At 34.2% G+C, this 18,411-nt stretch overlaps 1 protein-coding gene across 2 annotated transcripts; it reads right to left on the minus strand.

Moving 5' to 3' along the window:
* Positions 1 to 279: 279 nt before the first annotated feature.
* LOC130051237 (cornifelin homolog A-like) lies at positions 280 to 18,091 on the minus strand. 2 transcript variants are annotated; one of them, XM_056152872.1, is made up of 5 exons: positions 17,952 to 18,091; positions 3,622 to 3,773; positions 2,458 to 2,575; positions 690 to 838; positions 280 to 505 (listed from the first exon to the last, which is right to left on the minus strand). In XM_056152872.1, exons 1-5 carry the CDS (start codon positions 17,971 to 17,973, stop codon positions 404 to 406), a joined length of 543 nt encoding a protein of 180 aa, XP_056008847.1. In that variant the 5' UTR covers positions 17,974 to 18,091; the 3' UTR covers positions 280 to 403. The 2 variants fall into 2 exon arrangements, with proteins under 2 accessions (XP_056008847.1, XP_056008846.1); XM_056152871.1 differs by lacking the exon at positions 17,952 to 18,091 and adding an exon at positions 4,332 to 4,544.
* Between the last annotated feature and the right edge of the window lie 320 nt (positions 18,092 to 18,411).

Genomic DNA, 18,411 nt, shown 5'->3' on the forward strand with positions numbered 1-18,411 from the left:
ATAACACATCTTGTTGATTTCTCTGAAATCCATTTACATATTGTGGTCAATATTCTTCGTGAAAATATTTATTTTAGTTTGGATCATGAAGAGAAATGACCGTGGGGGATTAATAATCGTAAATCCATGATTCATTATCATATCAAAATTATAATACTAGTTTCGTATATATCACCTAATGAACAACAAATCTTTATGAAACACAAAATAAGTTATTTAAATGCTATTCTAAATTAGGACCAAACCATACTATTTTATTTGCAATAATATTAATAGATATTTTATAATTTTACTGTTAGTTTATTTAAAACGTAGACATAAACCCAGGCAAACAATTAAATAATTTTCTAGTATCTATAACAAACCAATTTATATAAAATTTATTTCCACTTTTTTTTGTGCGCTATGCTCGACCAGACTTGATATTTTCGTGTTCACGCGAGAGTTGACACATCATGCACGGGGCACAGCAACAGACCATGGAGGAATCATCCATAATACTCCCCTACAACGAACAGTCAACAGTTACTCTACAGTCAAGAAACAACGTATTCACAAAAAAGTTTGAATTAAGGAATTAAAAATTCAATTATTATATGCCCCACGAAAAAGTATCCGTAAATTCAAGAAAAGTAAATTCAAAATGCCTGCTTAAGAATAGCAAAGAGTAATTCATGACTAAGATTTACCATGATATTATTCTCAGCTCGCATCTTGACCCGAAGAGCTAAAAGCCAGGTATTTCCCGGTAAACAGATCGGCAGGCAGCAGGACTCGCCGAGTTTGTCTGACAAATAGCAGGGGTAGCAACACCCTCCACAAAGACACACGCCACAACCTGTTACATATAACATCCGGGGAGTTACGATGAGAGGACACTACTGGCAAGAAGGCGAGAGATGTGTGTAGATGCAGGGAAACCTATGCCCTTACAGTACGCATGACGTTTTACATACATATATGTATAATAATACTCAATATACCTGTAGATGGTAGGTATAAGACATGTATTTAAAACAATGTGTCTCCCTTTCATTTTTACATCCGATTTTCGCTAATTCTCCCTTAATTCAATTTATATGATCTTCGTCAAATTTTCAATTAAGTTTTGATTTAGATAGAAGTTTTTTCTACCCCAAAAATTGGATTGCATTGCATAGACCCTTTAAATTATTACAACTAATAGGATATATGGAACGTTGGGTACTTTAGGGTATGATTTGCACCGAGAGCCTGTTCTTGGTTCTGTCTTCCACTCGTCAGATCTCGGGTAATGATCTTGACAGACAGCAGATTTCTGGATTTCGGTTGATTCAGAATTGAACAGGGCAGATATACTGCTTTATATAGAAAAAGAACTTTATTTCATTTTGTACTTGTATAACCTTATTACTTCACGACAAAAAATAAAATCTAAAGTTACCTTTTTTCATGAGATCAATCGTATTTAAACTTATTCAACTTTTTAGTTTACAAAATGTAAGAGATATGTGTAATTTAGAAAAATGTTGTAAGTTGGCATGTAAAATGAGAAACGATTCTTCACTGTGAGTTATATTAATTAGTTGATAAACTTATTATTTAATCCATATTTATTATTCATTGCACTTATAAACGTGTAGATCTATATACAAACGCTTATACATACTTTCAAGTAGTGATAGCAATATTATACATCTGGTAATGATCTTAACGTTATGACGAAATATCTTATAGTATGCGATATATCTGTATGTAAATGTGTACACTATTTAGTTTGTTGGTGTTCTATGTGCATTATCTGTTGTATCTGATGAACGACTTAATGCAATAACTTTAACTTAACCTGTTGCCTTGTCAGGTGTCGACTTGTCCGATAATTATGTAGACTTGTTAGTTGTATATATAGACTTGTTAGAAAATTATGTTGACAAGTCGATGGCAATGGATATTATTTTGAAATAACTTGGCCTTTTTGGTTCCAAGTTATCTAGATTGTCATTTAATAAGACGACACGAAAATCTGACATATTAACAAATATTATCGTTCCGGTAACAGCGAGTCACGTCGCTTGATCAAGCATGCAAATTTGGGCGAGACTTCTCATACGTTTCGTAGATTTCAATTTTGTTCTCAGTGACCAGTCACATTGAAAGAAATGGTATAGTGTGGTCATCCAAACTCAATTTTATGGAAACCATACGACCAGTCAGTGGATGAATCAAGCTCTATCAAGTGAAATGACAGCTGTTGTTAGAACGATAGTAGGAAGCAATAAAATATCACATTAAATCTTCAAGAACCGACAGACATATTAGCAGGCTTGAATTTCTTTAGAAAATCTTCAACTTAAGTTTAAAAGTTTCTTTTATTTGAACGGTCAAATTTTTTTGTAAAATTTCAGACAAAAGTCCAAAAGACTAAGATACTCTGTACAAATGAATGTATGTATATGATATATAAATGAAAGAACGTACAGGATGACATGTCAGAGAAACAGCCAAAGGCTCCAGTACTCCATGTACGTGCCGGGGGTCGAACAAAGCGCTCTATTTGTTGGTTTACCACCACAGTAGTGTTCGATTGGTGTGCTTGCTGAAAAAAAAATGTATCTTGTTTGATTTCATCACTAGCTAGACCTGATTAGTGGTACTGTGTTGCATCATCATGCATTAATGATATCAATCCCACGCCTGTCAGTGCTTTATAGACTATTTTCTTGTGTTAATTGTCAGGAGACTTCATTTAAGTTACTGTTAAACATGTATACATCTGTCGCGGTAGCTCAGTGGTAGAGCCGTTGAGGTCGTGAATTCGAGTCCCGCTCATGGCATGGCAGCGTCAAACTTAAGATTAAACAATATGTAAGCAATATGTTCCTTCTCTAAACGCTCGGCATTTAAAAGTGAGAATCATCGGTCTTTTGGATATGTCATTACAAAAAGAGGTCCAGTGTCGCGACAGGCGTTGATACGTGAAAGAACCTGAGTGTTAAGTATAGGTTTGCATTTGTAGCTGGTGATGTTTTGATATGAGTGAAAAATTCTCCAAGAGACATAAAACAAACAAAAACAAACGGCATGCACATTATCATATCAAATGTGGAAATTATTCGGAACATATTTGTTTTTACGGTGGAATATATAAGTACTTCGTTACTAGCTTGAAAATACGGATGTATATTTAATTGCTGTTATAAAATTTAGAAATTCCTTTCAAAATTAAGGATTATCTCCCTCATGCATAGCTCTTATCCTTGGACGAATTTGGTTCCACTTGTTTGGCACGCTGTTTTTTGCTATATTTAGATCTAAAACTTCATAGTTATTTCGGATTTCAAACATTTCGGTTGAGCATCACTGAAGAGACATTATTTGTCGAAATGCGCATCTGGTGCATCAAAATTGGTACCTTATAAGTTTTACATGTATGTGAATTATTAATAAAAGTAAACGAAGACAATTTTATCTGCTTTTCTTTGGTAAAAATGTTTTCATAATGAACATTGCAGGGAATTTTTCTTAGAAATCAAATGTCATAGACTTTGTACCCACCTGCAATTTTTTACGTAAGAATAATTCTGAAATGGAAAATCACGATTGATTACAATAAGATACATTATAGACTTTCGGCAGACAAACCTGTAAAGGTGGAGGTTGGCCCATTGGCTGCTGAGAAACCGGAGCAACGTGGTTGTACCCGTGTGCTGGAGGGGGATTCGGCTGCTGAGAAACCGGAGCAATCTGGTTGTACTGGAATGCTGAAGGGGGATTCAGCTGCTGACTGTTGGGTTCTGCCGAAAATAATTTAATCTTGGATCTTTTATAATCATATAAATTTATTTCTTTACGTTTTACATTTCGTCAATTTTCGTTATTTTCCGTAAATACATTTCGGGGGTTTCCGAGCTAATGCACGAGCGCTTTTGAGCTTAGTATATATACTACTACTGGTCAGTTTTCGGGCAGTGCGAAGTTCGATACAAGCAACAAAGGTCGCTTTTGTATTTCTGTGCCGTAGCCTTCCCTCCCACTCAGTTCATTTTCAGTTTTGAATTTCAAATGCTTTCATTTGTGCATTTTCAGCTTTGTCGATTTGATGTATGCTTATTAAAAGCGATCTTGTAACGAACGCAACCAACCTATTCACTTTTTCTGTTTTGTTTTGTTATCAAATAGTAAAGAAAAAATTTATTTTCGGACGAGAAAATAACTTGCATTTTTGTTGTTGAGATATTTATCTTGAAACAAATAAAAATTCAGATTAAAAATTTCCACTTCTAAAATGTTTGCAACTATCTTTATGTCATTTTTCTCAAATTATAGAGTTGACTAAAAAAAAATGCTCTTACCAAATTTGTCATCTCCGTCCATTTTCACAAAAAGTTTTAAAGGAAGATCGTCGTGTAAATTTTTTCAATTGAAATTATACTTGCCAATTTTCTTCTAAATATATTCTTTGAATCTTTATGAATATATATAAAGTACAACTGCTATAGAAATAACTATGCAAACCAGAAAATCTCTTTTGTCAATTACAATGAGGATTTTAAATCAACCAATGCGAAGTGGGTGTCTCGAATTTTGGTTGCCTATACTTTGGTAGCATTTAACATGTTTAAACACATTTTAAAGGTTTGAATGCATGCACTTCAAAGGTCCGAGAGTTTTAAATTACACTGGAATACGGAGTGCTCAAAAATGCTTGATTTATGTATGCTACAACAAAATCTGTGTAATCGCGACAGCAAGACAGAGAGAGGTGGATTATTTCTGGGGTCCTGTTCGTTAACCTTAATTTTGGAAATTGTTCATCATTAATAAACATTCAAGAAATTGTTAAAATGTCTTGTCATATTTCTGCCACCACTTAACACATGCTTAATCCGACTTATTTATGATTGGTAACGTGGGAAGGCGGGCAGAATGGCTGTGTTTTAGCTTTCATATTTAATACGACCATTTCTTAAGACACGATCTTTCTACTGGTACCAATATATTTGTCATTGTGACTTTGGCCATCTTTGGACTTGGCCATTATCGGGGGCATTTGTTTTTCACAAACACATCTTGTTTGCGAAGTGTTCATTTATTTTCACATAGGCTATTTTAAGGAGTAGTGTACATCCCGTGGGGATCCAGGTTAGAATAGGTCCTCAGTACTCCATGCTTGTTGAAAGATGCGACTAATTGGGGCGGTCCTTTGGATGAGACCGCAAAAACCGAGGCCCCGCGCCACAGAAGGTGTCACACGATAAAGATCCCTCCCCGCTAAAAGGCCATAAGCGCTGACCATATGCCTAAATTTTGCAGCCCTTCACCGGCAATGGTGACGTCTCCGTATCATGGGAAAATTATCTAGAGGGACGTTAAAAATATACAACCAATCAACCAACCAACCACATTCATTTCCGCATAGGCTGTGTAAACAGTTGTGCGGAAATATAGTTCGTTGATCAGATATACAATTTAGTAATACGGGGTTTTCACTTACGCAAAAATCTGTGTCCTAGACGCTGAAAATTCATTTAGGACGTAAGAATGTCTCAGATGAGAGTAAAAATAAGGATAAAATCCATTTTCCTCCAAGCCCTCTTATTTGTGTATGAATTCTATCTATGAGACACGATCTTTCTACTATGATCTATGACTGTAACTTACTGTCTTGAAGGTAGTATTAATTTGTATGGATCTTATAACTTGGAGACAATGCTGGTTAATGATCAAACTTATGATCTGTAAGGATATTTATGAGAGATATTGAAAAAATAAATGACTTGGAGATACAGAAACAAAAACATGGAACATTTTTGTACTATATTACTTTTGAAGATCTCAAATTTGAACTTGGAGATTGATAAAATATATAAATATACAATACATTTACTAAATTAATCACTTGAGATATATATTTTTGTTTATAAATGACTTTGGAGATGTGTATAAATGAATTGATTCTTATTCAATTAGTGATAAGTGGGATAAAGATTATATACATGGAAACCTTAAATGGGGGTCTATTTACTTTATAAGATAGTAAATAGGTCCCCGGGTGATATATTTCATAAGCAAGTTATCAACGCGGAAACCGACTACCTGTACTTTTAGTACTTTGATTTAGATATATAGGATTGCGAATCTGTATGTTTGAAGGGCAATTTCAACGCTAGAGTGAGTATGTTACCCGACCGGTTTTCTGTTGATGAACTTAATACAATGAATACATAAATGTGAGAATATTTTTCAAACAGATATTGAGACCAGAACAGTCATATTTAATAATTTGCATATTCACTTCAACAAGAAAGGAAAGGAAGTTCATCTGAATAATTTTGGGTGCAAGTTGATTGATTTATGCAAAATAAATGATATTTGTATTGTAAATGGGCATTGATAAATCCGTTTGGAGTTTAACATGTAAAACTGTCGCACAGTGGCTAAGCGTCTATCCTCGCTAGGACACATAATTATGTTTGAGGTTATGAAAAATTTTGCTATCGTTGATTTTTGTAACATGTATACTTTAAGAAACTTTCTATACAACCTATCTTTGATAGAGTACACGGATACCATTGAAACGCAGTCGAACCAAGCAAAAGACTCTCCAAAAATATAACACACACTGTATCTAATTTAAGGACCTGTAGAAAACGAATTGAATATTTTGACCAACACTGTATAAATTGGAAGCATTTGTAAAACGACTGCTAATGACGTTACTTAATTGTTATGATGTATTTTTAAGTATAGCTGAATCTAAATTTGGTTTGAGTAGAAAGTAAAATAGTATCACAAACCCTGGTTCATTAGAGTGTAGAGGAAGAATTTTCATTTAGCAAGAAATTACACAATAAACAAGGTATTTTATGAAAATAGAATAAATCTTAATTCTAGAAATATTAGGTTTAAAATAAAATACAGAAAAGAAATTGCCCAGAAGTAAAAATCCCAACGCTCTACAAACTGATGGAAAATTTCAAATGGCCCAAATATGTTGGGAAATGCAGTTGATATTATTGATGTTTGATTTTCTTAAGTTCCACTAGCAGCATAGAAAATATTGATGTCTCGAGCATTTCCTTGGACAGTCACGTATATGATGAGTGTTTAAATATTAGAATTAGCCAAGAGAAGATTTAGCAGCGATTAATGATTTACAAATCAGTAAGGCTGCAGTTATGATCAGGTATTTAATGAATACATATCTTCAACTGTTTCTATATTTTTGCCAGTACTTGCAATATTCCATTTGATCTTTGACAGCGGAATCATACCTGATGAATGGTTTACAGGTACACGTATTATTACACCGATTTTCAAAAACAAAGGTGATCTAACGAAACCAGAAAACTACCGCCCCGTAGCTTAGTGGTCGTGGTAAAACATCGCACGTCCATTATGTTTAGATAGTTAGGGTTGTAAGTTGAGAAGTGAAAGTCAGACAGGGTTTAGGAAATCTACTCTAGATAATATATCAATTCTGCACTTGTTGACAAATATGGTGGTGCTTACCAAAAGGAAACTTTTGATTTTAAGCAGGGTTTCGACCCTGTGCGGAGAAATGGACTTTGGTACAAAATAATGATAAATGGTATTAATGGCAAATGTTTTACATTTATAAAGAATATCATGGAGTTAAATCTAAGGTAACTTTAAATAGTAATTCAATTGAGTGTTTTGATTGTAACATCAGTGTACGTCAAGGTGAAAATTTATCACCTATTTTGTTCTCATTGTATACCAATGATTTGGAATAGTTTCATGCTATTAACAATGCAAAGGGTCTTACAATTAATTCGGGTGTCTCAAATTCTATTTAAAAAAACCAAACAAACAGGTTTTACTTTATTTAAGACTTTATTCTATGGTGACGATACAGCTATTATTTTTTAAATTTAAGTCGTCTGAAGGTTTGCATTATGCTCTTAATTCTTAATGAGTTCCATTCTTACTGCATTCAATAGAAAGCGAATATCAGTGTACATGAAACTTACATTCTGATTTTCTCAATGGGCCCATGTGCAAAAGATAGTAGTTTTTTTTTTTACCTTAATAATCAAGTGATTGAAATTTAAAAATAATTTAAATACCTCGGCGTATCATTCTCCAAGTCAGGGTAATACGAAAATTGGACAATTTAATTTGCCGATAGAAGGTCAACCTGATTTGTACGATCAGGATGTACTTTAAGTTTATATGGTTTAGGGATATTTTAATTCGAAAAGTTGAGATGCAAGTTATGGAGAAACAGGTTCCCCTCTGTCATTTCAAGAATGATATAGCAGTGGGGTAGTTTCATTTATCATAGCAGTTTTGTACTAAAAATTGTAAAAATCTTTAGCGTTTATGTATCAAGAAAATTCTTTGCAGAAGTTATTGCGGATGTTGGGGGGGGGGGGTGTGTTAAAATGGGGATGTTTTGGCCAGCTCGACCTTGACGTCTGTCGACCCGCGATCGACAAATAATAGGCTGGATCAATGAATACAAAATACTCTGTCTGTTGTGCCGGTAAAATAAAATTAAGTTTGGTTAATAAAACACCCAATCTGATTAAAATAAGACCATTACTCCACTCTGACTCCAGTAATATTATAGGTATGTCTCTATAAGACTTTCGCCTATAATAGATCAAGTAAATGGAATAGATGATTTCATTTGAACATTACTTTAATAATGAGTTAGGTCAATATTCCCACCTTGTAGCCAATTATGGTCTGATGCTACTAGAATTTTTCCGTGTTTTGTAGTATTGCGGGAAAATATTGTATGTAAGTGGGCGGGGTCATAGCTAGGATGACCAATGGGATTGGAATATTTGTTTTGATTTGAGTTTTGGTTATTCTAAGCCTGCGCTTCGCACGAAACACACGAGTTTCAATTTTAGAAAAGGGAAATGGAGTCCCAGCAAAATGTGTAAATGGATATTCTATTTTCTACAGTTTCAGATCTAATGAACTCTAAATCACCTTCTCTAGAGGAGAACAAAGCACAGTTAAAATCTAACAAGCCAAACTTGCCATAAAGCATGCTTGGGTAAAGAGGATTCAAGTTTGTTCAAATGAAGTTTCACGCCCTTTTTATACGTCGTCCGTCTGTCCGTCCCCTGTAGGCCAAATACAAAATGAAACCAACTTGGTACATTTGATCACCATGATGAGAGAAAGATGCATACATTTTCTCAAGGTCAGAGATCAAAGGTCAATGAAAGGTAAAGATAACGAACAGTGATCAATCTCATAACTCCTATAAGCAATACAAAATAAAGAGTTGGGTAAACACGAACCCCTGGACACACCAGAGGTGGGATCAGGTGCCTACTCCTCCTAGACACCCCCTGTCAACCGGTCGCACAAGAACGGCCTAACAATTGGTATGAAACACGTCAGACAGCATTTAACCCAATCATAGGTTGTATTGGCAAACAAGATCGTTATGAAGACTGAAGAATTTGCGAGATGCTGACTTTAAACGAGACTGTTTGAACCCCTGCACCATCAACTTGTTTGTCAGTAGCCTGCCTCGATTCAAAAAGTGACCATACACAGAACAAGCTCTTGCATATCGAATCAATTGAGAAATATAAACACCATATACAGGTGATAATGGAATATTGCTACATAAATGTGGGAAGTTGACGATGGAGAAGCTGAAATCATCCCGTATGTCATCAAGTTGAGTTGTTAGTGTACAGTTAATATCTACTTTCGATAAAATATCTAAGTATGAAGCAGAAGTCAATGTAGTAATATCAATTAGTAGGAAAACTTTGTAGGCAGGATACAGACCGAACCGTAAACTTCAGGATCTTACATCTTGGTACATTAGATCACCATAGTGAGAGGAAGATGCCTATTATTTTGCAAGGTCAGAGATCAAAGATGAAGGCTGTAGTACATGTATCACATAATAGGAAAACTTTATAGGCAGGATACAGAACTGTAAGGTCCAGGATCATACAACTTGGTACATTTGATCCGCATGATAAGAGGAAAATGTCTATTGTTTCTCAAGGTCAGAGGTCAAGGTTGTAGTATCACTTAGTAGGGAAACTTTGTAGGCAGGATACAGTTTGAACTGTATGCCCTAGGATCTTACAACTTGGTACATTTGATAACCATGATAAGAGGAAGATGTTTTTCAAGGTCAAAGGTCAAGGTCGTAGTATCAGTTAGTAGGAAAACCTTGTAGGTAGAATACAGACGAAATTATTGGACCTTGGTTCGTCAAACTAAGTGCACATAGTTCTTATACCAAGTGGAGGATACCTACTGTGTCTCAAGGTCAAGGTCATATTATCACTTAGTAGAAAAACCTTGTTTATGTTACGGATACAGATATTGTCCTGAACTTCCTCTCAGAAGAATAGATGTTCAGTTTGCATTTCAGCAAAAAAATTCTTCTCAAGAATCACTGGACCAATTTCAAACAAACTTCTCACAAATCATCCTTACCGCGGTAGGTAAAGGGGATTGAAATTTGTTCAAGTGAAGATCCATGTTCTCTCCAAAGGGGGAAAAATCAAGACAATGCAAAAATAGGGTGGGGTCATTTAAATATTTTGGTCTCAAGAACCACTGCGCCAGAAAAGTTGAAACTTACAGGAAAGCTTCCTGACATAGTGTAGATTCCAGTGTGTTCAAATCGTGCCCCTGGGGTAGGATAGGGCCACATACTCAGAATAATATGCTAGCATTTCCAGGTAATACAGATTCAAGTTTGTTGTACCCAGGGTAGAGTGGGGCCACAATAGAAGAAATCTGTGAAAATATTACAGCAGGGCCAGGAATACTCATATTAATATGCAAACATCTCCAGGTAGTGCAGATTGAAGTGTGTTCAAATCATGCCCTCCCCAGGGGGGGGGGGGGTAGGATGGGGCCACAATTGGCGATCAAAATATTCCATGGGAATAAATAGGATAAATCTTTAAAAAATCTTTTTCTCAAGAATTTTTCAAGAAGACCAGGACCATGATTATTCATATCAAACATTCCCATGATTATTCATATCAAACATTCCCATGATTATTCATATCAAACATTCCCATGATTATTCATATCAAACATTCCCATGATTATTCATATCAAACATTCCCATGTAGTGCAGATTCAAAATTATCAAACATTCCCATGTAGTGCAGATTCAAAATTATCAAACATTCCCATGTAGTGCAGATTCAAAAATATCAAACATTCCCATGTAGTGCAGATTCAAAAATATCAAACATTCCCATGTAGTGCAGATTCAAAATTATCAAACATTCCCATGTAGTGCAGATTCAAAAATATCAAACATTCCCATGTAGTGCAGATTCAAAATTATCAAACATTCCCATGTAGTGCAGATTCAAAAATATCAAACATTCCCATGTAGTGCAGATTCAAAAATATCAAACATTCCCATGTAGTGCAGATTCAAAATTATCAAACATTCCCATGTAGTGCAGATTCAAAAATATCAAACATTCCCATGTAGTGCAGATTCAAAATTATCAAACATTCCCATGTAGTGCAGATTCAAAAATATCAAACATTCCCATGTAGTGCAGATTCAAAAATATCAAACATTCCCATGTAGTGCAGATTCAAAATTCAATTCCCGGGATAAAGTAAGGCCACAATGGGGCACCAAAGTTTTATATGGGAATATATCTAGATAAAAAAAAACTTTTAAAATTTTCTTGAAAACAACAGGGCCATAATCAGTCATATAAATATGCAAGCATTCCCACTGGCAGGTAGTGCATATTAAAGTTTATTCAAATCATGACACCTGGGGGTCGCATGGGGTCCTAATAGGTGATCAAAGTTGCATATTGAAATATATAGGGAAACCTCTTTAAATAGAACTGAATTTTCTCCACAAGAACAGCAGGTTAATGATTAGTCATATTGATATGCAAGCATCTTCAAGTAGTGTAAATATAAGTTTGTTTAATTCAAGGGTCCCCAAAGTAGGGTGGGGATAATAGGAGATCAAAGTCCGATATGGGAATATACAGGAAATTAAAACAATTATTTTCAAGATTACCAGGACAATACTAAATCATATCAATGCAAATGTTTTTAAGTTGTGTTGATATTATTAATTTTTTTTTATATGTCCTCATGACTAAAATCAGGGCATATAGTTTGTTTTTCCTGTGTGTCTGAAACTTGAACCATGCTCATAACCTTTGAATGGTGAGCGATAAAATACGGAAGCGTATTGCTGCCAATTGATATCATTTTTCTTTTTGCTATGTCATACGTACGAGATACCAAGTCGTTATTACGAAATAATATGTCGTACGTACGATATACTAAGTGGTACGAACGTCGTAATTACGAAATAATAAGTCGTATAAACGACATATACGAAGTCTTACATACGACATAATAAGTCGTTATAACGAGATAATAAGTTGTATTTACGAGATGATTTATGTTAGTCGTAAGAACGACATAATAAGTCGTAAGAACGAGGTAAAAGCTGCAAACGAGGAATTAATTTATACGGCTCTCATATTTCATATTTTTATTTCTTGTGACAAAACCTTTGTTTTGGTATCAAATGTTTTGATTTTGTAACTTGACCTTTGAGTCTGACGTACTTTTGAGAAAACCTAAATCTCCTGAACAATTTAAGGTAGGACTTTCATATTTAGTACATGTATATAGATTCCTTATGACAAGAAATTTCATTTGATGCCATGATGTTTGATGATGTGACCTTGAAGTTTGACACAGATTTTAAAACCTTTACAGAAACTTTAACCTTGCTCTAACTTTTGAATGGTGAGTGATACATCTTTCATATTCCATGTATGTATTCCTTGTGACAAGACCAAGTAATCCCATCAGAACTATTTAAGATGGGTCTTTCATATTTTGTATATAGATTTCTTATGGTCAGACCCTACACTTCATACTATTATTTTTCATCTTGTGATATTGTATCATAGTTATATCCCCCTGACACTATGGGGCTACGTTGGGGCCAAAATATGGGATCACAAATGTTTGTGGGAATACAGATGGCAAAATTCTTTAAAATCATAATAGCTGAACAACAGCAGGGCCACGGTGACGCATATGAGCGATGTGACCCATGGGCCTCTTTACGCTTAAAGAACCATTTGCATAAGTGGAAGGAGAAATGTTATAGAAAATGGTGATGAAATACCCATTTAAGTGCGTTGCATCAAGTGATTATTTAATCAACATCTGCCATAGATAACGTTAGTATTGCGTTCAAAGAAATTGAAAAGGTTGCGTAACACAGGTAACCGACATCCATTGGCAGACAAACCATTGACCGTGGTGTTTAACAGAGCAGGTAAACCTTGTCTGGTCTTAGATAGCAGGAACATCAATAGATGCATTCATGAATTTGTATTAAGAATGGAGTGTATAAGAACTGTTAGAAATGTTTTAACACGGGAATGGTGATAGTTTTTGTTTACTTTCGATCTAAAGTCCGCATATCATCATATCGAATTTTTTTAAGAATGCGGAACATATTGAGGTTTCCATTGGAGAGGCTAATTAAAATATCAATATGTGTTTAACGTATTACCAATTGGTATTTCGTCTGCAGCTTTTATTTTTTCAAAAGTTTTGAGAAAAGTCATACAGTATTGGGGAAGTTTAAGATGCAAGATAGTATATATTAGAAGGATCAAAACGTTTCACAAAAGCAACGTCTAAGCTTTACTTACTTTTCATACAATCATTGCCGTATTACTCATCGATTGGCTGTTCATTTCCTTGAATATCATACACAGTACCCAACAAAATAATGCTGATGCTTTGAGCATCAAATCGGCCGCTAAAAATTCAAATATTCTAAGCTATTGCCAAGGAAATACATATACATGTAGAGATCCATTTATTTTTTCATGAAGAAATTGAATCACAGTACACATGACTGAAAAAAATAATGAATATGATAACAAAATATATGAGTCCATCCCCGATGAACACTATATTTGATGTCAAATTGAGAGAGATATAAATTTATCATTTCCTTGTATCCCCAAACCTTTCTGTATAGAAATATGTATATCACCCAAGTCTTCATATGCTAGACACAGCGTTATCAAACATGATTGGATAAAGTTTAAAAACTGAAACATTATTTATTCCCAAATTAGACTGCAGCATGTGTACTTGAAAATTCTATTAGTTTTACGCCAGATGATTTCATTATGAAAATGTCGTCCTTTCTGACATTTTTGTTTAGTAGTCAAGTTGCAGATTTTATTTGCACTGGGGACCTAAAAGCGACCCACATACCGCTTGCCCCCTCCCCCCTCTCTCTCTCACCACGCCCCTCTTAACGGAAATCCTAGATCTGTCAATGCTTAGATTTGAAGCAATTTGCATTTAATAAGCTAACTAATTAATTTATAAAATGTTCCATCATGCTAATCAATTGAAGCAAACATGAATATTGTTAGATTTTGGGTTTCAATGGATTGCAGAAACCAAACATAGTTCAGAAAGCCAATTAGTTTATAAAAAGAAGACAATGACAAGACATACCTACACCTAGGTCACGTGATGATGGTGATATTATTTGCTGGACTGACTATATGCGGTGCAAGCCTGCCATTCCGATTTGCACATCGCGTTTTTTAAGATAATAGTAACCAAACTATACCTATATATAAACGCATATTTAAACCAAAATAACATTTCGTTTTATAAATTTATTTATCAACAACTGGAGACTCTAAATGCGTTGCTTCTATATTTTACACACTACTTTATAATTATGGGGGTACTTGTTGCAAAAATTCATATAAAATCGTAAATTAATAATATTTGTTTAGTGAAAGGTGAAGATAACGAATAGAGATCAATTTCATAAATTCTATAAGGAATACAAAATTAAGAGTTGGGCAAACCCAAAACCCTGGATATATAAGAGGTGGGATAAGGTGCCTGGGAGGAGTAACCATCCCCTGTTGACCGGTCACACCCGCCACGAGCCCTATATCCTGATCAGATAAACGGAGTAAACTTAGTCAAAATCAGTGAGTAAAGAATGACCCAACACGTCATACAGCATTTGACCCAATGACAGGTTATATTGGCAAACTAGATCGTTATTTTTCAAAATGATGACATAAATGAGACTGTTGAAACCTCTGTAACATCTGTTTAATACTTTAATGATTAACATTTGTTTAATGATGAATGAAAATGAAACGTATTGATGACAGTAATCAAGACTTATATTTAAATATTTTAAACATATTTTATACATGTTATTGATAAGGAAGTATTCTACCGAAATAGTACAAAATGATTTCTCACTTCCCCATATGCACTTTCGAACACAATAACAAACATATCGCCCGCAGCCGATAACACCACCGGTAGGACTGGTCAATATTGAATGGCTGTTTACGAGAATTTTACAACAGCATTGTAAAGAAGACGTGGTCCGTAAATGACTAAACTAAAGCAGTAAAATCTTGAATACAAGAAGGAACCGTTTGAAGTTTTATATTCATCACAATAATTTAATTTACACAAGGTTATCATTTCTTGAACGAGAGATAGGGAACATCAACTGAAAATGTATAAAATAATATATCATTAAAATCTTACTGTTAATGTATAAAATTCAACGGTAATAGTATAATAGTAAGAGTAGAATTTGGATAGAAATTTACATTTTTTTATGCATCTATCTTCAGATTAAACGCCAAAAAGGACATTTTGAGTTTATCGGGAATAACTATGGACGATCTAGACAACACCTTTTTAGCAAGAAAGCTGTGTGAATTCCTCTTTAAACATCTTGCAAGAAATACGTATCTTCATTTAACAAGTGGTGCAAGTTTATCAAAGACAAAAATAAGCTATCCACCCCAGCCACCCAATGCACGTATCTTTATTTAGTATGCATCTTTCAAATTTGGTTGTTCTTACCATGTTGTGTCGAGCTCAATCTATTCCACACCTATTTCTTAGATACTCGGATCCCACAATGCATCCCTTTATGAAGAATTTGTTAGATTTTTCTAAACGTCATAATATACCCAGAGTTATCAGTTAACTTGCTTTAACTTACGATCATGGTGCTTTATGCACTCATTACTCAGGAAGTAGGAAGCTCGCCGACATTGGTGATTTGTCCATGATTTTTTTGGGGTATCTTTTTTTTTTACGTTTCGACAAGCTCTGTAACTCTTGGAATTGTTCTGACATAATGTTTATAGATGGTAGTGCTTATAGATGATGATGTCTATAGATGATAGTGTTTATAGATAATAGTGTTTATAGATGATAGTGCTTATAGATGATAATGTCTGTAGATGCTAGTGTTTATAGATGATAGTGTTTATAGATGATAGTGTCTATAAATGACAGTGTTTATAGATAATAGTGTTTATAAATGATAGTGCTTATAGATGATAATGTCTGTAGATGATAGTGTTTATAGATGATAGTGTCTATAAATGACAGTGTTTATAGGCGTTGGTGTTTATAGATGATTGTGTTTATAGATGATAGTGTTTATAGATGATAGTGTTTATAGATGATAGTGTTTATAGATGATAATGTCTGTAGATGATAGTGTTTATAGATGATAATGTTTATAGATGATAATGTTTATAGATGATAATGTTGATCATGTATGTAGATGATAGTGTTTATAGATGATAGTGTTTATAGATGATAGTGTTTATAGATGATAGTGTTTATAGATGATAGTGTCTATAGATGATAGTGTTTATAGATGGTAGTGTTTATAGATGATAGTGTCTATAGATGATGATGTTTAAATATGATAGTGTCTATAGATGATGATGTTTAAATATGATAGTGTCTATAGATGATAGTGTCTATAGATGATAGTGTTTTATAGATGATAGTGTCTATAGATGATAGTGTTTATAGATGATAGTGTTTATAGATGATAGTGTTTATAGATGATAGTGTTTATAGATGATAGTGTTTTATAGATGATAGTGTCTATAGATGATAGTGTTTATAGATGGTAGTGTTTATAGATGGTAGTGTTTATAGATGATAGTGTTTATAGATGATTACATGAAAGTGTTTATTCGTAAAAGCAACACCAGGGAACGAAATAATACGAGGGCACCATATCCGCACGTCCTGTAAACATGATGAAGCTCTATTTTGTATTAGGATACATTGATTTGATTCTTCTTCAAGCGATTTCCTATTCAAATCATTATGCAATTCAAAGGCTGGAATGAAATTGATCAACAAAAACCGTAGTTATACAGTTATACTCGCATGAAGAAATGCCTAGTTTCAAATGGGCAACGTTCACGTTCTGGCGTTGCTGTGACAGCAGCAATCTCTAATGTTTACAATAAATGGGGGGGGGGGGGCATGGACATTCATCAAATTCCTCAAAGGACGGATACATTATTTTTTAAAACAGTTTGAAAAATCGAATGTCGGTCTCCAAACACCTTGGATAATGTAAGACTATATATAGGGGTTATTGAGTACTATATATCATTATTATGCTTAATTTAGCAACTATTTATCATTTGTTTTATACGACACTATGATAGTTACGTTGTTAATGAATAAGGGAAAAGAGAGGAGGGGAAATTATGCGTTTTACAATAGAACTTACTTGTTAAATGTAAGATCATTCACTCCAATGTAAAATAATGAAAAAAAATGATGCTGAAAATTAAGTCTCAGAATTGTTTTTTAAAATTCATTTATTTTTATAACTGTGCTACAATTTAAGTCTTGCGATTCTGATTTATCTTTTTATGACTAATATTTATCATTGTCTTATGTTTCTGAATCACGAGTCACCAGAGGGACAGACAGATCTGATACAAGACCAGTAATTTTACATGGTTGCTGGTCCTGTCGACTGCAGCGGGTTAAAATGTTACAGTGGCTTCAGCAATGAATGCAAGTATTCTTTCGTTGAAAAGGTTTTTTTTTAATGGAATACAAAAACTTCAGACATAACTCACCTGGATTTTGTTCGTGTTCCATGTTTTCCTCAGTACGGGATATAGGTCTGGGTGTGCAGAAGAACAGCTTAGTGAGGCAGCTCGATGTGACTCAATGATTTCATTAGCAACCGTTTATAAATATGGCAAAACACTTGAATTGATTTACTGGAACATAACTTTAGGGTGCACATGGAATTGTGCAAACAACATTCACCTATGCGAAGTAATCGACAACACGTCTATTTTGGTGCAACGGCTAATTATTGGAAAACATCACACTTTTCATTGCCACTTCCTCTCAGATGTTTTGCCTCGGAAGGCATTTGTAAGTTTTGTTCCATATTTTTCCAAAATTTCTGAGAAAATAAAGATATAAACCAAACGGTACTGGCGATATCTACGATTTTAGTTTTCAGACAAGATAATTTTGATGCAAAGAATCAAATTGGTCGCTAAATTTATTTTAACATTTTTGAAC

The sequence above is a fragment of the Ostrea edulis genome, chromosome 1 (genome assembly GCF_947568905.1).
Source record: "Ostrea edulis chromosome 1, xbOstEdul1.1, whole genome shotgun sequence".
Lineage (NCBI taxonomy): Eukaryota > Metazoa > Mollusca > Bivalvia > Ostreida > Ostreidae > Ostrea > Ostrea edulis.

Excerpts from the sequence above, each read along its gene's own strand:
- LOC130051237 (XM_056152872.1), bottom strand. The coding sequence starts at position 17,973 with ATGGAACACGAACAAAATCCAG. Across the intron at positions 2,576-3,621 it reads GCCAACCTCCACCTTTACAG|CAAGCACACCAATCGAACAC; the intron begins GTTTGTCTGCCG and ends TTTTTTTTTCAG. Across the intron at positions 506-689 it reads GAGCTGAGAATAATATCATG|GGGAGTATTATGGATGATTC; the intron begins GTAAATCTTAGT and ends TGTTCGTTGTAG.